The 20424-nt window shown below is 35.7% G+C and overlaps 8 protein-coding genes across 8 annotated transcripts; 4 read left to right on the top strand and 4 right to left on the bottom strand.

Annotated features, from left to right (window-relative positions):
- Nucleotides 1–2: 2 nt before the first annotated feature.
- Nucleotides 3–3053, bottom strand: GPI13 (mannose-ethanolamine phosphotransferase GPI13; the record flags this gene model as incomplete). The annotated part of the gene is made up of 1 exon (XM_003959008.1): nucleotides 3–3053. The coding sequence occupies one exon, from the start codon at nucleotides 3051–3053 to the stop codon at nucleotides 3–5; it is 3051 nt and encodes a 1016-aa protein (XP_003959057.1).
- A 561-nt stretch (nucleotides 3054–3614) lies between these two features.
- On the top strand, nucleotides 3615–5384 carry KAFR0I01400 (MFS transporter; the record flags this gene model as incomplete). Its single annotated transcript, XM_003959007.1, has 1 exon — nucleotides 3615–5384. The coding sequence occupies one exon, from the start codon at nucleotides 3615–3617 to the stop codon at nucleotides 5382–5384; it is 1770 nt and encodes a 589-aa protein (XP_003959056.1).
- A 1944-nt stretch (nucleotides 5385–7328) lies between these two features.
- On the bottom strand, nucleotides 7329–9884 carry NPR3 (Npr3p; the record flags this gene model as incomplete). The annotated part of the gene is made up of 1 exon (XM_003959006.1): nucleotides 7329–9884. One exon carries the CDS (start codon nucleotides 9882–9884, stop codon nucleotides 7329–7331), a length of 2556 nt encoding a protein of 851 aa, XP_003959055.1.
- A 271-nt stretch (nucleotides 9885–10155) lies between these two features.
- On the bottom strand, nucleotides 10156–12072 carry SSA2 (Hsp70 family chaperone SSA2; the record flags this gene model as incomplete). The annotated part of the gene is made up of 1 exon (XM_003959005.1): nucleotides 10156–12072. One exon carries the CDS (start codon nucleotides 12070–12072, stop codon nucleotides 10156–10158), a length of 1917 nt encoding a protein of 638 aa, XP_003959054.1.
- A 938-nt stretch (nucleotides 12073–13010) lies between these two features.
- CDC3 (septin CDC3) lies at nucleotides 13011–14636 on the top strand (the record flags this gene model as incomplete). Its single annotated transcript, XM_003959004.1, has 1 exon — nucleotides 13011–14636. One exon carries the CDS (start codon nucleotides 13011–13013, stop codon nucleotides 14634–14636), a length of 1626 nt encoding a protein of 541 aa, XP_003959053.1.
- A 508-nt stretch (nucleotides 14637–15144) lies between these two features.
- KAFR0I01360 (uncharacterized protein) lies at nucleotides 15145–16950 on the top strand (the record flags this gene model as incomplete). The annotated part of the gene is made up of 1 exon (XM_003959003.1): nucleotides 15145–16950. One exon carries the CDS (start codon nucleotides 15145–15147, stop codon nucleotides 16948–16950), a length of 1806 nt encoding a protein of 601 aa, XP_003959052.1.
- Nucleotides 16951–17067: 117 nt separating this feature from the next.
- Nucleotides 17068–17778, bottom strand: MRPL15 (mitochondrial 54S ribosomal protein mL57; the record flags this gene model as incomplete). Its single annotated transcript, XM_003959002.1, has 1 exon — nucleotides 17068–17778. The coding sequence occupies one exon, from the start codon at nucleotides 17776–17778 to the stop codon at nucleotides 17068–17070; it is 711 nt and encodes a 236-aa protein (XP_003959051.1).
- Nucleotides 17779–18767: 989 nt separating this feature from the next.
- On the top strand, nucleotides 18768–19877 carry ATG39 (Atg39p; the record flags this gene model as incomplete). Its single annotated transcript, XM_003959001.1, has 1 exon — nucleotides 18768–19877. The coding sequence occupies one exon, from the start codon at nucleotides 18768–18770 to the stop codon at nucleotides 19875–19877; it is 1110 nt and encodes a 369-aa protein (XP_003959050.1).
- Between the last annotated feature and the right edge of the window lie 547 nt (nucleotides 19878–20424).

Here is a 20424-nt window from a genome sequence, read left to right as displayed (position 1 = left end):
ACTCATTTCCAAAATATATCATTGATATGTTCAATCAACCTACCGGTAGCAAATCCAATGGTTCCAAAAGTTACCACTACTTGTACTACAATTAAGCACAAAGATGCAAAAATAAATCTTGGGCAAAATATCTTCCAAACCATTAAATGTCTACGGAAGTGTGTAACCCAAATAAATGAGCTTAAGCATAGGATAGTGTTATAAATCAAAAGGATCCCACAGTTGGAAACGATCCTACCCAGTAACGTTTGTGGTTTCAATACATCCGGTGGCTGTTTCCATAGTGTAATCAATGCAACTGACAATGCGACTAATATATGAGGCCCAAATGTATTTAAAATTATGGAAATATGCGTTGTTGGGAAAACAATTTTCTCAGATAATATAAATCCCATATCCCATTGAACAGAAGGTATTGTTGCTTGATGTCCTGTACTGAAAAATTGTTGATATGACAGCAGCCCCAATATGATAGGCCCAATGATATTTTCTTTCAATTTCAACAGATCAATAATTTCTAATATTGACAACAATTGGTTGCACATTAAGAAGAGTGAAATTTGTGCTAGTGGTTTATTAAATAAGACTATGCTCATCACAGTATTTATCACTAGTAGGAAAAACTCTGAGCCATATATGTTCGTATAGCCTAGGATTGTTGCCTGGTGCGACTTAACGTCAGTATTATGAACATTTAACTTGATGCACAATGGACCCATGAGCCAGCCAACATTCGTAGCAATCAAACTGAACCCGGCAATTATTCTCGAGATTAACAACTTTAAAATGGTCATATCATAATCTATAAGCACCGAAGTATTTTCTAAGGCAGTTAGACCCCAATATATAAAGTTGGTGAATAGAACTCCTTTTAAAAAAAGGTCGATCCAAATTGGTGCTGCTGCTTGGTATGAAGATGTTAGATTGTAGTAACCCTTGATGCATGAGGGCATCAAGAAAACAATGAGAAAAACTAGTGTCATGCTCCACCATGAATAATTATTAGCCAAATTGAATGTCGGCTTGCAATAATCGCTCTGTTCCTCTCTGCATATTGTAATTAACGAAGAAAGTCTTGTAGATAAGATTAAGATTATTGAATGGTATCCTCCCATTAATCTTGCAAACCTCGATAAAGGTAAAGCGTTAGAGTTTGCTACTGATGTACTTACACCGGATGTCGTGCCCTCCTTTTCACTCATTGTAGCAGTTAATAGTGCTGTTGTGGATTGCCTCTTGGGTAGAAAGACAAATTCATATAAAGTTAAAATTCCAAAGGTAATTAATAAAAATGACACTATTTTATCTTCCCAGATAGTGAAGGAATTTGATGTAAATAGCAATGCATGAATGAGTACTATTGCCACACCAATGCCAGACCAGTAGTCAGAAAAGGTATCCTGGAAAAATCTCAAAAATACCCAAGTTAAACTATAGCGATCCAAAATTGGAATAAATATACCCACTGTAATACCAACAGATGTTGCTAATAGACAGCACCATAGTGCACTATCTATAAAGATTGGCTGTTTGAAAACATAATAAATCCCGTAAAAGCCCACATTCGAAATTATGCACATAATAACTATCCATGGTGAAAATTCAGCAACCATCTGATTAACAATTATCGAAGGAATTAATTTTGTTATTAAAATCAGGATAGTTACAGAAATAGTCAATAATATGAGACCAGTAGCAATAGAATAATAATCAAATCTAGCCCAAAGGTCTTTGCATTTCTCTAGAAGAATCGATTGATATTTTTGACCCAGTTCATAACTTCCAGTCGCTATAATGTCATTGAAAAATGATTCATTCATACTTCTCCCATTTTCATTAGATTCTGGATCTTGAAATGAAATACCCATGATTTCTTGGTATGTTCTCAACTGATCTAAGACTCTTTTTGTCATCTTTATCTTATCATTCTTCGAATGGAAAATCTCCTCAATAGGCCATCCCAAATTATTGAATGGAATAGGAATGCCTAGTAAGTATGATAAAGTGGAAACTAAATCAATCTGGTTAACGGCTCTGTAATTTTTTCCAAGGTCCGTGATATTGTATGGTGTAAAATCATCATGCTTCCTGAATATATTCTTTTTCTTGGTATAAAGGAACAAAGTACTCTCTAATTCATCTATAGAATCTCCTCCGTGGTTTCCTGTGTGGTCCATACCATGATCCCCCATGACAACTAGAAGGGTGTTGTTATCGATAGAGTCAATTATTTTTTTTATAAATGTATTAACTTGGAGTTGTTTTTCCCTCATAGTGAAGTGGTTTGGACCATATTTATGACCTACGTGATCTACCCCAAGCATATGTCCTATTAAAACATCCCAATCGTCATTTTTCTTTAAATTCTCATCGAAAAAGTCAATGACTCCATTATCCACAGTATCTAGGTCCCATACATTCAACGACTCATAGGGAAGACTATTGTTTGATAAAAATGGATGGAATAGAGCATCCCATGTGTCGTCCCCAACAAATAGGATTTCTCTGTTCAAATTTTCAGACAGTTGTCTGATCAAATTATCCTCAAAAATTACATTACCATTGAAGTTTGAACCTGCATCTATAAATGTTGGTAATGAACCTGTAGTGAGACCTTTCAACCTTTGTAAGGTTGTTGTTGGAGGATCTGCTAGAAACTTCAATAGAATGGATGAGCCATGTGAATTGCCATTTTTGAAAGTATCGTAGAGAATGTCTATATTATTGTGATAGTTGTTGTTCAAGTGTTCTGTGGAATCAACCGGAATAACAAAATCAAACCTCAGAGCATCGACTATGAGGATCACTGCTTTATCGAATTTTGCATCAATGACATTTGAATCGAGCGGAGTAATATTGTCAAGAACCTGCCTAGATAAAAGAAACCCCTTTGTGAAAAATGCGATGGCTATGAATTGTAGAAGTGCAATGGATCCAAATAGTATTACGTACAAAAGATGAGATTTTTTAAACTTTTGTATTCTTAATCTATAAATTTTCTTGGCATCAGCTGAAACACTGAGTAAAGATCGTTTGATCTCTCTTTCATCCATTGAAGTATTGCAACTATGATTTGTATGGCAGCCAAGGGCAATTTCCGTAACAATAGATGGAACGCTTTTTTGTTTCTCTACCTGTATAAGATGAGATACACCTGTACCATACACAACGTCAGCGATACAGTGAGTGGAAGTAAAACGAAAATGCTATTCCTCGAAAAAGTTCGCGCGTGTCTCGCTGACAATTGCCGTTTCTAGGAATGTAATTTACTGCAGGTGTTAGCGAACACGGAATTGGGATCGGATAGTTGTGGGCTAATTACGGACAAGAAGGGGTCCTCTACGAACGGAACGGGAATATGAAAAGTGATGGACTGCAGGATTTTGTCACAAGACGTAACGTTCTGGTTTTTCTCAGGAATAAGAATTGATGTCAGGATTAAAGGGTCCCGTCGTCATCTATTTCATTAAACAGTGAAAATTGTTAGTGTCAACATTTGCGATACACATAGTAATCTATTTAATATGGTTATATAATATTTATGATAGTTGCTCTCATCACTTCCAGTTCACCAAGTTTGTCATTTTGAGCAAAGGGGACGAGTGAGTGCTAAAATGTCAGCTACACTTCCGAACAGTGAACAAAGAAATACTTCAGATAACCCTCCAATTTATTCCACTTCAAGTACTGACAGCACGTTTACGTCGGAGCCAGAAGAATATAGAGGACGCTCTCATATTTACAGTCCAGGGTCCAGTCCCACCGAAATAGATCATCGTATTGGCGAATATGGGGCAGAACAGATATCAAAATTTGGGTCGCAATCTGAATCTAACGTTCAAGTATCAAGAAGATTATCAAGAATATTGACCTGCCAGCAGTATCCAAGAGATGTGAAAGAGGAGGAGGAGGAGGAACCGCCTAGCTACGAAGGCTTGCCTCCGATGGGCGACAACCGGCCTTATCCCCCATTATTACCTAATAAGGAACAGTATGAAGTAACTTTTAATGGCCCAGATGACCCACTTCACCCATTTAATTGGTCGTTAGCTAGGAAAATCATACCATGTTTCATCTTATGTCTAAACTGTATCTGTATTACACTAGGTTCTGCCATCTACGCGTCTGGTGTGCTTCAAATATGTGCAGAATTCCATATAATTCAAGTAGTTGCTATCCTCGGAATCACATTGTATGTCTTAGGATTTGCTGCCTCGCCAGTGATTTTTGCGCCTTTGTCTGAAGTGTATGGGAGAAAAGGTGTTTTGGTAGTTTCAGCATTTGGATTTACAATATTTAATTTTGCTGTAGCAACTGCAAAAGATCTTCAAACATTACTGATATGCAGATTTTTCGCTGGGTTCATTGGAGCAGCACCTTTAGCTGTAGTTCCAGCCGCATTTGCAGACATTTTTGATACCAACGTTAGAGGTAAAGCAATATGTCTATTCTCTCTTGGTGTATTTGTGGGTCCTATTCTTGGCCCTGTAATAGGATCCTATATAGTCCAGCACACCACATGGAGATGGTTAGAGTATGTAGTTGGATGCCTCTCCGCGGTAGTGTTCGTTTTAGTAACGTTCTTCTATCAGGAAAGTCACCATCCAACGATCTTAGCGTATAAGGCCAAACAATTAAGAAGACAAACAAATAATTGGGGGATCCATGCTGCACAGGAAAGTGTTGAATTGTCAATTAAGGATATTTGTGAAAAGACAATGACGAGGCCCATTTACATGTTATTTACCGAACCAATTTTACTGATTGTTACAATTTACAATTCCTTTGTCTATGGATTATTATATCTACTATTGGAGGCATATCCCATCGTATTTGTTGAAGGCTACGGTTTTATAACGAATGGAGAATTGCCCTATATCGCATTGATTATTGGAATGTTGGTGTGTGGTGCCTTTATTTGGTACATGGATGACGATTATCTAAGAAGATATAGGAAAAAAGGTGGTTTGGTGCCTGAAGCTAGATTAATACCAATGATAGTTGGTGGAATAGTATTCCCAATTGGGATATTGTGGTTCTGTTGGACTGGAAATTATCCAAATAGAATCCACTGGTCATGCCCCACGATAGCTGGATCCTTTATTGGATTTGGCTTAATGGGGATATTTTTACCATGTTTAAATTACATCATTGAATCATATTTGTATATTCCAGCTTCTGCGGTTGCTGCGAACACATTCATGAGGTCTGCATTCGGTGCTGCATTCCCTTTGTTTGCGGGATACATGTTTCGTAACATGGGTACCGGATGGGCCGGGCTATTACTGGGATTATTTGCAGCCTCTATGATACCAGTACCTTTACTGTTATTGCGATATGGGGAGAAGATTAGAAAGAAGTCTAAATATGCCTATTCTGGATAACAAGATTACATTTTTAAAAGAAATTAGATTCTATTAGTTAGCATGTATAAAACACATCACTTTATCTTTTTTTACTATTCCTGGACTGTAGAGGCAATTCTAAAAAAAAAAAGAGAAAAATGCAGTGACAAAAGGTACAATCATTTTGTTGAAATTTAAGGTGATAAAATGTCCCAAAAAGATGTGCACCATATCCATTTGGGTAATTTAAATCGAAATTTTCGAAACAAAAAAAATAACATTGTGGCGTTAACACAATAAGGGATGAGCATTTTCTTCAATTGGTAGGTGTAAAATTTTGATGCGTTTGTTGTCCTTTTGTGGTTGATTCTTATCAGCAGAAACCAAAAATAAACTGACAATGTGCTATCAGTGAAAAAGAATAGTAGCAAGAACTACAGGCAAGCATTGCACATGTACCGATGTACGTGAATACTTCCTTCGGGAGAAATTGACGTATCCCTACGAAGCGCCATTTTCTCTGGTAGGAAAAATTTTTTAGAGTTACAGGCAAGCGAACGAGAAAAAGAAACAAGAAACACAAAAAAAATGAAACGAAGAGAATGTAGCTTGACTCAATACGTTTTATGTGCCTTTGCTTCCCAATTCCTCTAGTCATTTTTTCTGTTCCACCTCTTTTCAAAGTGCTTCCTCCCACAGTGCGGGATATAATTGCCTTCCAACTTGACGTCTTAGTTCTTGGTTTCTAATAGCCACAATTCGCTGCCTGCGTGCATTTCTTCCCCTGCCCAGAAAATATTCGTGTACTTAAAATTGCCTTGATAGAGGGGAGGCGAGGAGAAGAAACAGAGAGGAAAAAACTTCAAGGCGCAATTTTAGCGTACTGATGGACATTCATAGAAGTAAAAATACTTTTGTAGGAGTAACCCACAGGGTAACGAACCACTTTTTTCTTTTCTATTCGTTCCCTCCAGACAATTCGCTGCGAGAAACTTTAAAATTCCACTTTTTCCCTCATGCCAGCCATCTCACCGAGTGAAGACAGATCTGTCAAAGAAGTAGCGGTGGTGCAAGAATGCGTAGTGAAGCGGCATGAAGTGCGCAATTTCGTTTCGTGTTTGCAGCATTCCACGAATTTATCACTATATCCGTCTGTGCGAGCCTAGGGAGGCATTTTCTGTGGAATCAAAAATTGATTCATATTGCATTCTCTTATTTCTTTTTCTCCTATTGTCTCCATTGGTGTCCCTCCATTCAAACACCATATTTGTGGGAGGGGAAAGGTTTTGTTGCATGTAAGAGGGCACAAAAAAAATGATATATAAAAGGGCGACAATTTCTCATCGAGATGATATGTAAAATGTACTTCTCTCTTCCTTTTTTATGTTTATAAATAAAACCATGCATTATTTATTGTGATGATTTTGTGCATCAATTGGTGGCAACTCAAAAGAAATTCCATAGGTTTGTTACCTTCAGTGGTGGATATTCCTGTATTCTTTTCTACTTACTATTTGATTTTTCCATATCGATTACACTTCCAATTAATTCTGCTTCTTTTTTCTCTGCATTGTAGGTTTCTATAATGCGTTTTTCTGCGTCTTTTTCGATATGGAAGTCAATAGTGCCATTCTGCTTCTTTTTACTCGACTTTCTTTAATTGAGTTGTCGCGAACCTTTTTTCGTTTTTAAGGTTTTTTTTTTTTTTTGTAGTTTGGAAAAGCTCCAAAAATGTCACATCAATTGTGATTGACAGATAGCGATACTTGCTATCTGACCAGCCGGTTGTCTTTTACAAACAAAAATCGTATTCAGAAACAACAGCAGGCGTAGGATAAGTCTCTTCTCATTAGAATCTCGTGAATTCTTAGGAATTGATATTGTATGCCAAATTTTTATATTTTTATATTTTTTTGTATTAGAAAAAAAATATTTTTCCATACTTCAATCACTTGTCTTCAATTATTTAAGGGTTCAATCTATTTACCAATGATGTAATTCTACTAAATGTTTATCTAACGAGGCAAACAACCTTTTTAATTCATGTCTTGAAATCCCTTCCTGTAACGTGGCGAGTTCCATTGGAGCTCTACCATTAAAGTATTTCAATAATTTATTGAAGGTGTTCTTAATGTCTGGTGGTTGTTCACTCACACATTTATGAATCCATCTTTTCTCTATCGCAGTAGCACGTTCGGGCTCCAAGATAATGGTATAATCTTGCCTCATTTCAGGATCATCAAATTCAAAATGAATATCTTCAGTACTACCGGTGATAGGGTCATTCTTATTTATTTCCAAATTACTCTTATCAGTAGCGGCAGCTAAATTGTCATTTTCAATATTCGTTCTATGATCAACTTTTTGTGCAATTTGATTATCACCAATTTTAGTACTTCTATTACTCTTATTGATTTTTCTCATTTGTAATTTTTGCATCTTGCCCCTTCTGTACCCTTCTCTTTCAAGATCTTCATCAACTGCAATCTTTATTCTTTTATCAATCCTAATATAAACAAATGTCAATAATTGAGTGACGTACCCTCTCCTTATTAACCAACTCAATACATCCAAATATATTCCTTTATGTTCTCTACTGGGAATTATATTGTTGAATGAATATGGCCACTTAATATCATCGCCATCTTTACTGGTATTTATTGAACTCTTACCACCAGATAATTTACTTAAAAAATAACTTAATGTCGGTAACGAGGGAAATCTTTTCTTAAATTGAACTTTATCCACATTATACATTTTTTCTAATGATATTATAGGTGATACCACATATGTAAACTTAGAACTCATCGGTATTATTACTCTGGCATGTCTCCAATATATTAAATGAAGCGCACACGATCTTAAAATATCGTACGTCACCGTACTAGGTTCAAGGTCTAACGCATCGGTGATAATATAATGATATGAATTCAATGGAACCGTTGGTTGTATATGTTTGATCAAATGCCGAAGGATTATCATATTGATATCGTTAGATTCTGTGCTGTTCATCGTTGTAGTTTCTAAAGTCCTCAAAATATTGTTCACATCATCTAATAGTAATAATGCATAGTTTAGAATATCATCATCTTCATTGTCATAATCGTCATCTCCATCGTGTAATATCAAAGAGTTACCCAAAGTTATCGATGAGTGTAATTTCCTACTACTACTATGTGGCGCAGAAGAAAAAGAAGCTTTCTCCAAAAATTTTTTGTTTAATATTGAAGTTAAGTATGAATTTGGTAAGATAGCGTTTTGTTTAAAATTTGGTAAATGTTCAAATTCATTCTTGACGGGAATTTGTAATGAAATAATCTTATCGTCTCCCACTTTTATTGATGCAATTTCGTTCTTGTGCAATTTGTCGACACATTTGGTCAGCATTCTTGCCAGTGATGATTTTGATAGGATTCTCTCATACACGCATTTGGCCTTAGCTGCTGGTGTTAACGCAGACTCATAAGATTTAGAATATTTCACGACATTTTCTCTTTCTTTCAAAATAATACTACATTCTTTTGAAACGTAATTATTTTTTGCTTGGAAATACCTCAGCAATATCGACAATCTAGCAACAATATACTGATAAAGGTCGTCGGCTCTCTTATTATATTCCGTCAATGGCGGGTTCAAAACAAAACAAATATGGAACATATTCATATTTCTTTCAAGATCATCCTTATCCAATGACTCTTCATTATTCTCTTGTTCTACATCACTATTACTATTTGGGTAGGCTTTAGCTGTATTACTGCTCTGTGTTCTCTTGGAACTTTCAGAGCGGTTAGAAGAGGAACGTGTTACCTTAGCATGACTCAAACTCGATGATTTCTTCGATGTATGCTTCTTACGTTTTGATTTTCTCCAATAACCGCTTGCATCTCTCCTAATTGGTAACCCCAGAAAACATAAATCGTCCACTGTAAATTCAAATCTAGAATTACAAAGTTCCCTATCTGGGCAACAGAATTCAGCTACAAATTCGCTATCGAAGCCAAACAATTTATTATAATCTCTGTAATTTTCTTCGTCGAAAAAAGTCTCATTGAATTCAAAACCATCCTCATCTGAGAACAATTTCGATTTAATATCTAATTCTAAATCCGAATTGTCAATTTCGTCTGAATTGTCACTTTCATCTGCGTTGCCATTCTCATTTGTAAACAGCCTAAACAATTTATCTGTACTTATCCCCAAGTTAGACATGTCATGAGTAATTTCCTCATCATTTCCTTCATCGGATGAGAAAGATTCATCAGCATAATCTGTTGACATTTCACTTCCGCTTAATCCTGATGATGACGAACTAAATGAAGAATCAGAATCTGTAGAAATAACACTTGCATTCTCCTTTACTTTACGGGTACTCTTACTTGCCTGATCTTTTCGTTTTGCAAATTTATAGGAAACATTTTGTAAAGATAAGATATATTCACTCGATGATGGAGGGTACGAATACACTATCTGTGGGCCTGAATGAGTAGAAATTGTTAGATGCACACCTAAGAGGTATGAAATGGGTAGGAATTCATCCATAAGTCCCCTCTGTTAAAAGTTTTTGAGAATCAGCCTTCTAGTTCTGTATGTACTTTTCAAGGTATAATATATATATATATATATTTTTCAAGTATAAATAATTCTAAGGTAACCGCAAAATTCAGCTATTTCAAGCAAACTTGCAATTCATAGTCCAGAAAATTGATACAGTAAATGGTTTTATTTTATGTATTTCTTAATTTATTTCTATTATATATATGAATTGTATAAATGTTTTTTTATCATTAAAAAAGTGTAAATATTAGGGAAATTAGTCAACTTCTTCAACGGTTGGACCATCAGCTTCTGGAGCTGGTGGAGCACCACCTGGGAAACCACCTGGAGCGGCACCTGGAGCACCACCGGCTTGGTATAATTTGGTCATGATTGGGTTAGCGATTTCTTGTAATTCCTTTAAGTGGTCGTCGAATTCTTCCTTGGTAGCAGTAGTGTTGCTGTCTAACCAAGCAATGACTTCGTCAGCCTTCTTAGTGACGGCTTCCTTGTCAGCTTCTTCTAATTTGTCACCAGCTTCAGAGATGGAGCTCTTTAAGGAGTAAGCAATGGATTCTAATTGATTCTTAGAAGCGATTCTTTCAGTTTCCTTTTCATCTTCTTCCTTGAATTTTTCAGCTTCAGCAACCATTCTTTCAATATCTTCCTTAGATAATCTACCCTTGTCGTTGGTGATAGTAATCTTGTTAGATTTACCAGTACCCTTTTCAACAGCAGAAACGTTTAAGATACCGTTAGAGTCGACATCGAAAGTGACTTCGATTTGTGGAACACCTCTTGGAGCTGGTGGAATACCAGATAATTCGAACTTACCTAATAAGTTATTGTCCTTAGTCTTAGCTCTTTCACCTTCAAAGACTTGAATTAAGACACCTGGTTGGTTGTCGGCGTATGTGGAGAAGATTTCAGACTTCTTGGTTGGGATAGTAGAGTTTCTTGGAATTAACTTGGTCATGACACCACCAGCAGTTTCAATACCTAAAGATAATGGAGCAACATCTAATAATAATAAATCTTGAGTCTTGGAAGATTCGTCACCAGTTAAGATAGCGGCTTGGACAGCAGCACCGTAAGCGACGGCTTCATCTGGGTTAATGGATCTGTTTGGTTCCTTACCGTTAAAGTAGTCAGTGACTAACTTTTGAACCTTTGGAATTCTAGTGGAACCACCGACTAAGACAATTTCATCAACTTGAGATTTGTCTAATTTGGCGTCTCTTAAGACTTTTTCGACTGGGTCGATAGTGGATCTGAATAAATCGGCACATAATTCTTCGAATCTAGCTCTAGTGATGGAAGTGTAGAAATCGATACCTTCGAATAAAGAGTCGATTTCGACAGAAGTTTGAGCAGAAGAAGATAAAGTTCTCTTAGCTCTCTCACAAGCGGTTCTTAATCTTCTTAAAGCTCTTTGGTTGGTGCTTAAGTCCTTCTTGTTCTTTCTCTTGAATTCTTGGATGAAGTGAGTAACTAATCTGTTATCGAAATCTTCACCACCTAAATGGGTGTCACCAGCAGTGGCCTTAACTTCGAAGATACCATCTTCAATAGATAATAAGGAGACATCGAAAGTACCACCACCTAAATCGAAAATCAAAACGTTTTCTTCGTGACCCTTCTTATCTAAACCGTAAGCGATAGCAGCGGCAGTAGGTTCGTTAATGATACGTAGAACGTTTAAACCAGCAATGGTACCAGCATCCTTGGTAGCTTGTCTTTGAGAATCGTTGAAGTAAGCTGGGACAGTGACGACAGCGTCGTTAACCTTAGCACCTAAGTAAGATTCGGCGGTTTCCTTCATCTTACCTAAGACCATGGAAGAAATTTGTTCTGGGGTGAATTTTTTAGTTTCACCTTTGAATTCGACTTCAATTTGTGGTTTACCATCGACATCGACCAACTTGAATGGGAAATGCTTCATATCACCTTGAACTTCAGGGTCGTTGAAGTTTCTACCGATCAAACGCTTAGCGTCGAAGACGGTGTTAATTGGGTTCATAGCAGCTTGATTCTTAGCGGCATCACCGATTAATCTTTCAGTATCGGTGAAAGCGACGAAAGATGGAGTAGTTCTGTTACCTTGATCATTGGCAATAATGTCAACTCTGTCATTAGAGAAGTGAGCAACACAGGAGTAGGTAGTACCTAAATCAATACCAACGGCCTTAGACATTGTTATTTATTTGATTGTATTTGATTGAATGATTGAATGTAATTACAAAGTAACAATTAAGAAAAGACATAAATGCAAATGATAAAAGAAGCAAGAGATAATGAATGGATTTGAAAAGGTATTTATATTAACTTGACACTTGTTGGAAAATTGCAATTTTCTCGAGGGTAGATCTGTCGTCGTGTATTGTAGAACCTTCTAGAAGAAAAAAAGAGTGTTCGAGGAGCCCTCGCTCAGAGTTCGACGGAGAGGGCCGTGGAAGTCTCGAGAAACCGACAGAAAAAGAAAGTTCGAGAAAAGAAAGAGAAGAAAAAAAAAAATAAATGAATGTTGCGCCCTCGTTGTGAGTGATGATCTGGCGATATTGGTCTAGTGTGGTGTTGGGGTGTTATGGCGACGGCCTTCTTGCACGTGATGACTATTTATTTCTGCTGGATTTTAAGCGATGCGGTGGGTGAGGTTGTGTCGTCGATAGCGAGAAATCACGTGCTTCGAAGATGTCCACGCGTCAGCAACCAAAAAAACGAGATTTACCTACTGGCTAATAGCGAATCACGTGTAAGATTAAGATTTCGGGCTGGCACGCAGTCCAGTCCAGTCAAGTTGTTCTATCTGCACGTGATTCTCCCGTCCTCAGATTTGACCGATGCCGCCAGCCTTGCTTTTATATGTTTCGCATCTCGTAAAATGGCTTATTATATTATTGCTTCGCTGTTTCCATTCTTTCGCTCTGTTGATGAAAATTCATTTTTGTAGGCGATACAACAAAACGCATCTTCACAAGTTGTGCAAAAGAAGAAAAAAAAAAATAAAACCTGTTTGATTTATCTAAAAACTTTGCGAAGAAACAACAACTAAAAACAGACTTCAACTGCTTCTTATAGCCAAGTTACAGATCAATTTCTAAAGAACTATCATATACAGAAAAAAGATCAAAAATGAATTTCTCTGCAGAACATACTTCTGTAAAGAAAGAAGAAGCAACTAGTACTATTCCTTTCCCACCAAGTGGTTTTGCTCCACAACAAGTCGTAAATGACGCTGCTCCAGAACACCACGAAACAAACCCATTTTCCAATGCTACTGAAAATGATGAAACTGAAGTCGGCGATGTTGCCATTCCCGTTCCTGCCACTGTGAAGAGAGAGGATAGTGAAAAGAAATTACCTCAAGAATCGGATCAATCGAGCACACAAAAGGAACAACAAACTAACGATTTAGCTAGCAATCTGGATAATCTTTCTATTCAACAGGGTCAACTGTTACCTGAACAACCAAATGTTAAAGTTATTACGCGTCAAATCTCAAGTCACGTTGGTTTCGCAAATTTACCAAAACAATGGCACAGAAAATCAATTCGTAGAGGTTTCACTTTTAACCTTTTATGCGTAGGCAAATCAGGTCTAGGTAAGACTACTTTGATAAATTCCCTATTCAATGAAGATTTTTCTTCAATTGATGCAAATAATGTGGTAAATAACAGTAATCAAGAAACTGATATTACTAATACAAATAATAACCAAGATGATGAAGGTGTCCAGCCAAACGTAAAGATCGAAGTTAAATCTAAAACGTTAATTGAAAATGGCGTTAAATTAAAATTGACAGTTATCGATGCTCCTGGTTTTGGTGATTCTATCGATAGTACAAATGCTTGGGATCCAATTATCGATGAAATCAATTCAAGATTTGATCAATATTTAGATTCAGAAAATAGAGTAAATAGATCAGCCACTGAAGATAACAGAATCCATGCATGTTTGTACTTCGTTGAACCAACAGGCCATTTCTTAACTCCATTGGATTTGGAATTTTGTTCCAAGATTCATGAAAAATGTAATTTGATTCCAGTAATTGCAAAATCTGATATTCTTACAGATGAAGAAATAGAAACTTTTAAATCAAGAATTAAGAAACAATTAGATGAACGTAACATTCAATTATTTGAACCACCAATTTACAAATTAGACGATGGAGAAACGATAAATGTTTCCAAAAAATTATATGAAATGATGCCATACGCAATTGTCGGATCAAATGACTTCATCAAAGATCCAAATGATTCAAATAAATTAATCAGAGCTCGTGAATATCCGTGGGGTGTTATCGAAGTTGAAAATTCAAATCATTCTGATTTTACCTTATTACGTGATTTATTGATCAAACAATACTTGGAGGAACTACGTGAAAGAACTGCAAATGTACTTTATGAAAATTACAGATCTGAAAAATTAATTAAATTGGGAATTAAACAAGATAATTCAGTGTTCAAAGAATTTGATCCAAATATGAGACAAGAGGAAGAAAGAAAATTACATGAAGCTAAATTAACGAAACTTGAGGCAGAAATGAAGAATGTCTTTCAACAAAAAGTTTCTGAAAAGGAGAAAAAATTACAGAAATCAGAAACTGAATTATTTGCAAGACATAAAGAAATGAAAGAAAAATTGACAAAACAATTAAAAGCTTTGGAAGAGAAAAAACATCAGCTTGAAGTATCATTAGCGAACCACAACACTGTAGCCTCACCTGTCCAACAAAAAAAGAAGGGTTTCCTCAGGTAATAGATTATATTTCACTCTCAAAAAAATCTTATATAGTATCTTCTGCTCAAGTGTCTTTTATACTACTCTTTTTTTAGCTATGTAACCACTATCGTTTTAGAAATGTATATCTATGAATTAGAAAAGGAAGGGAGGGCGCGCCAAATCACAAGAAAGCAAATAAACAAAATAAATAAATAAATTTGGTACTAATTACTGATTTGTTTATTCATTTTTCTATTACAAGTAAATCTCTATTAATTGATTTCGTGCCGCGTCGGCTTTCGACCTCGTAAAAAAAAGTGTCGAAAAAACGCGTAAATCGATCAGCAAGGCACGCCTGGCGAAGAAAGAGATATATGAGGCAGTTATTTCTACGATTATTGTAAAAATAAGCTAACTGTTAAATATCCTTCCACAAGCTCATATATGTATATATATATATATCCATTTTCTTCGCTAGCTGGCTAACACGACTTTGCAATCACAAATAAGACAATTAAAAAAAAAGGAACGAGGCACAGTAAGGATGATCCAGCACAATTATCACCATGCAATTTATCAATATTATATAGAAATCAAAAAATACTTTGATAATAATCCTGATCTTCAAAAAGGTTACACTGGTGGTATCAGAAGATCTGAAAAGGCAAGGTCAAAGCTCTCGAACCTTTCTGATAATCAGTTCTTGGAGCTTTGTACTGATGTCAATGATGAGTTAGAAAGACGTTTAGATATTGAAGCCAAGAAAAGCGGGAAACATTTAGCACACGATGATACTTTCTTCGATAAGAGAAATCAAGCTAGGAGGAAGCTTGGAGACTTATCCATGGACAGATTTCATGATTTGATTACAGATATTATACATGAAGTTGAAAGAAGAGGATTTCATAATGGTGATGATATATCAACAGCCAAACGCCAGCAAATTATGACTAAATTCAGTTTTATTCCAAACGAAGAGTATGAAAATGAAGCAATAAATAGATCTTATGCTGATGATTATGAAAATTTAGTAAAATCCCCAGCTGAATCGGTGCAGACGTCATCAATAATGCCTGTAAAGGCCTCCATTGATTGGTCTTCGGAAGAAGAGACTGATGTTGGTACTAGTGGACCAGATCCTAAAGAACAAAATGCTACCTTTAAAATAGCAGGAGAAAGTTCAAATCAAAATAAAAGTTATGAAACTGACTTAGAATCTACTCAAAGTCTTGAAAAGAAAATTGAGAAAGTGATTTCATCTTCAAACAACAGTGTCTCGTCATTGGAAGATACGAAAATTGGTAAACCCGAGGTTGAATATTCTAATGATTATTTGATGAAAGAAAACGAACGTCTTAAAAAAGAATTAGAGGTGCTCAAAGTCCAAAAAGTTCAAGGCAAAGGAGGCAGAAATGAACAAGATAGCCTGAGTCTTGAAAGTTTGAAGACTTTGATCGATAAAGATGGCTACATCCCTTTTTCGCTAGTCGAAAAATATCATCATTTAGCCAACACATTTTTCCAGAAATTATATGTGGAACAGCATGAAGGGCCTCATTTAAGTGATGAATATCAGGAGCCAGTTGTCATGAATGGTACCAAGTTGTTCAAGCTAATCTTCCAACTTTCAAAGGTGATATCAGATATTATATTATTAGTGGACTTGCCAGAGTATCAATTACAGGTTAAACTACTACGAACTTCAATATCACATGCTATAACATCTTTAAGATACTATTCACAGTATTCAAATCTTTTACCAAAAATGACAGTTAGCGTTGCAATTTCAGACATTAGTTTTGCCCTTTGTAATTTGATCGGAACTGTGAAACTTAAAGATGAAAAGTGCGCAAATATTGGCAATGAAAATATCTCCTTTCCGGCCCAAGACTTTCCTATAAATGGAGATAATATTCACAATGACAATGAAGCATCGCCCGTGAAACCACTGAAATTTACACAAAAAGTTAACAGTAATACCGATATTAGCTCTGATGACAGTCGATCTTCAACTTTGAAAGGCAGTCATAGAAAGGGACTTTTTAAGGCATTAATAGACTATACAACACCAACTAAAAAGGGCTCCTCTGAAAAGAAAGCTCAAGGTGTAAGAGATCCAGATTTGGTGGCAGACAACCCAATAATGAGAAATGCTGAAACATCCTCACTCTATATCGATTCGAAGTCATTAACAGTAGATATCCCTGAAAGTCCAACTTCATCGAATGAAGACTCTGATGAATTTGATTTTATGCGCTTTCAAGATAGAGACCATGAGTTAGAATTTGAAAAATTTGATGATTGGGAAACATCAAACAAACAGAGAGAAATCGAAATTGCTTCAAATTGAGAGATGCCGCTCGTATAAATAACCCAATTTACTATGGACATATGAAATTATCCTTTTTATCTTTATTTACAAGGAGTATATGGTGTAACTACACATTTATGTAACTATAATGACAATTTATTTATCTTCTTCTTCGATGATTTTATCTTTGGTGGCATTGATTAATGAATGTTTACTGTTCTTATTGAGGAGGAGTTCGTCAACAAATTTAGTAGCCTTTGTTTCTCCGTTTATAATCAGTATAGCTCCTACCAGGGAGTTTAATACTGTTGAGAGTATAGTAGCTTCACCGTTATATGTGGCACCTCTCACAGGATCTCTCTTTTTCCAAAAAACCATGGGTCTAAGCCCCAAATCTTTAATTACCTGACTTAAAGTATCTCTATGTATCATATTTCTTGAATCTTTGGAGCCTAAGCTATTAAATGATTTTGTTTGGTTCAAAGTGTAAATTGAACTACGAAATTTTAAAAATTGTGAGCCCAAAAGATTCAATTTTTCATTATATGGGACTTTCCCATGTGCAAATGACTTATGTGTTAAACATTGTAAGATTATATTAGCATTCAACTTGATATGAAATTTGTCAAAATGGAAACGTTCACGTATTTTATCGTGATATTTAGACTCTTGCAGATCCGAATAATTGAGGCCATGAGGATTCTTGAAATACGTTACTGGATCTTTCTTGATACCACGAACTTTAACTGAATTGTCATGTAGGTATGTTATGCAACGGAAAGATTGGTTTGGACCGTACCTTTGAAATGATTGGATGCATGTTATATATCGAGAAAGCGATTGAGGCTCTCTTATATTATGCAGCATTGATCGAATGAGACGGATAGATAAAAGTCCTATGTTTGAATGATGTACACGACCCTTTCGTTAGTCTATATGGGGTTCCGTGGACTTCAGAATATCCTAAATATCTCAAGATCTCTCTAACCAAGGTTAGTTTTTTTCGTAGTGCTGAGATGTCGGAATATTTTCTATTGCAACGACGTATGGATTATGTAGCAATAAGAAGCTATACAAAAGGAGCTCTTCCTACTTATTACCACTAATAGTATTTTAAGAATACAAATGCAGCATTCGTTACAATCATGTGATCATTAGAAAGATGCATAGTTTACAACATCTGTTAGATCTCCCACTAATCATCTAATAGAGAAGTGTAGAGGAAGCTATGTGTATTACAAAGTCAGTAGTGCATCGTGTAAGGACATCATCTGGACCATACGTATTGTCTACTGTAGCTGACAGCAAACACTTTTATTATCCCGAGAACATAGTGAGTTTCTGGCACGTGCCAGATAACGCTGTCACGTTATCTGGCCGTTACCCTTCTCAATAAAATTCCGAACATTTGATTCCCCGTCAGCCATCGCTTCGTAATCAAGAGCCTACAATTGCTAAAGACAGTAATAATAATGCTGGTTGTGGAACGCAGTCTCCTTCTCGTTTACCCTTAAATTGTGCGCCATGACTTGATATGTTGTAGGGTACTGTTGCACTATGCCGCCCCAAGGTCTTCTAAGTCTGGAGTCCTCTATCAATCTGCTTTATTAATCAAATATAGAGGTATTAGCGAATCTTGATACATCGTAGAGTTTCTATTATTACGGTTATTTTATTTACAACTAAGATAACAATCTTGATAACGCGTATATTGTATGTTACAGTTATAAAACTAGTTTGTATTTATTGGGTCACTAGGTTTTGGTCAGATATTATAAGAAATAATAAATTTAAGTGTATTTCTGTGTCAGCGACAGTATTGATTTACCGCAATTACACGATTATCTCAAACAAGTATGTCTAATTCAAGTGAGGGGTCTTGGAGTTATGTGGAAGTGAATAACTACAATTCAGAGAGAAGTGATGACGATATGGATGTAGCGGATGTTTTGTCCAATACAAGTAGTGAAAGTTCCCCGCATAATTACAAGAATGATGATGATGATGATGATGATGATGATGGCGATGATGAATTTAATACATTAAGCCATCCAAGTGTTCCAACTAATAATATTGATACCTCTTTTGATACATTGACTGGTTCAAAAATTGGCAAGTCCAAGAATTTAGTCATACCAAAAGTAGAAGATTTGTCTTTCTTTGCGAATAGTGGGAACAACGATATTTTGAATGGTAAAATCTCAAAGAATAAGTTCAAAAATTTGCATCTTATTGTACTTACATCTTTGGTTTCTGTTATATTGACTATTGGTTTTGAAAAGAGCTTACAAATGTATAGAGATCAGTATTATCATACAACTACTACTGATACAGAGAATAATGGCATTGTAAAGGGTCCCACCGATGATCTATCCGTGTCATGGTTGATAGAAACACAACAAACGTATCTCAAAGTAAAATTAAATGATGATGACGACAACAATGCAGCACTTTTGACTGATCCGGGACCAAACAACTGGGTCCCCAAAGGTAAATATTACGTCGATTTTGACAATCGAATTATTGTTCCAATAAACGAAGATGAATTCAATATATTTCAAAGTACAAAACTTTACTGGTATACTATATTATCTAATGTAAAAAAGAAATATCACGAGGACTACTATCGTTCAATAAGGCGTGCTAATGATTCCTATAGAAAGCTCGTCAAAATGTCAACATATTACTCAAAAGCTATCAAGGGAATGGTCATTAGAAATTGCTCAAATCAAAGTAAAAGATTAAAACAGCTATCAAAATCATTTAAGTCAGTTTTTATTAGAAAATATAGATTACTTCATTCTGAGTACCAAAATTTTATCAGAGGGATAAACTCACGGTATATTAGAGCCAAAAGTGTTTATAGGAACAAGAAGCTAAAAGATTCAATTATGAAGAAATACCATCAACATTGTCGTGTTTGTAAATCTAACAGAAAGGCAAACATCAGGAAGCAAGTGAATTAATTACGCGGTGTCGTACGGCACAGTTTTATTATATATTACTTTTTTGTCCTTAGTTATACAACCTGTAGTGTATATTTTTAATACAAGCTCTATCATTATGATACAGATCCTACCAATACATCTCTCCTTTAGAAGTGTAACATCTCGTGATATATCTGGATGGGTACCCTTTTACCATGACTGAGTCAGCCGGAGTTATTCGCCGTTTACAGTAAAGAGATCTGACTCCAGATAGTCACACCGCAAGAGAAGATACTATTCTATGCATTGAGAGCTTATCCATAAGAAACTTGAATGCACTATTTAAATGTGTTGTTGCAACATCTGAAGGCAGTTCTGAATAGCTGAGCTACTATCAACACTCTTGAAAAATGAAACATAAAATCATCAAACTTTTTTTTACCCTGGAAACTTCGCAATGGAATAAATTAAAAAAAAATTTTTGAATGAACAAATCTTTAAGAAGGAGTCCTTTGTAAATTTTGATCTAGTGCGACTATAATAAAAGATTGTGAAGACACTGTCTATTTCATATCATTAACTTATT

This window comes from Kazachstania africana, chromosome 9 (genome assembly GCF_000304475.1).
Source record: "Kazachstania africana CBS 2517 chromosome 9, complete genome".
Taxonomy (NCBI): domain Eukaryota; kingdom Fungi; phylum Ascomycota; class Saccharomycetes; order Saccharomycetales; family Saccharomycetaceae; genus Kazachstania; species Kazachstania africana.
The sequence above is the reverse complement of the archived record's forward strand: the minus strand, read 5'-3'. Positions and strand labels throughout refer to the sequence as shown.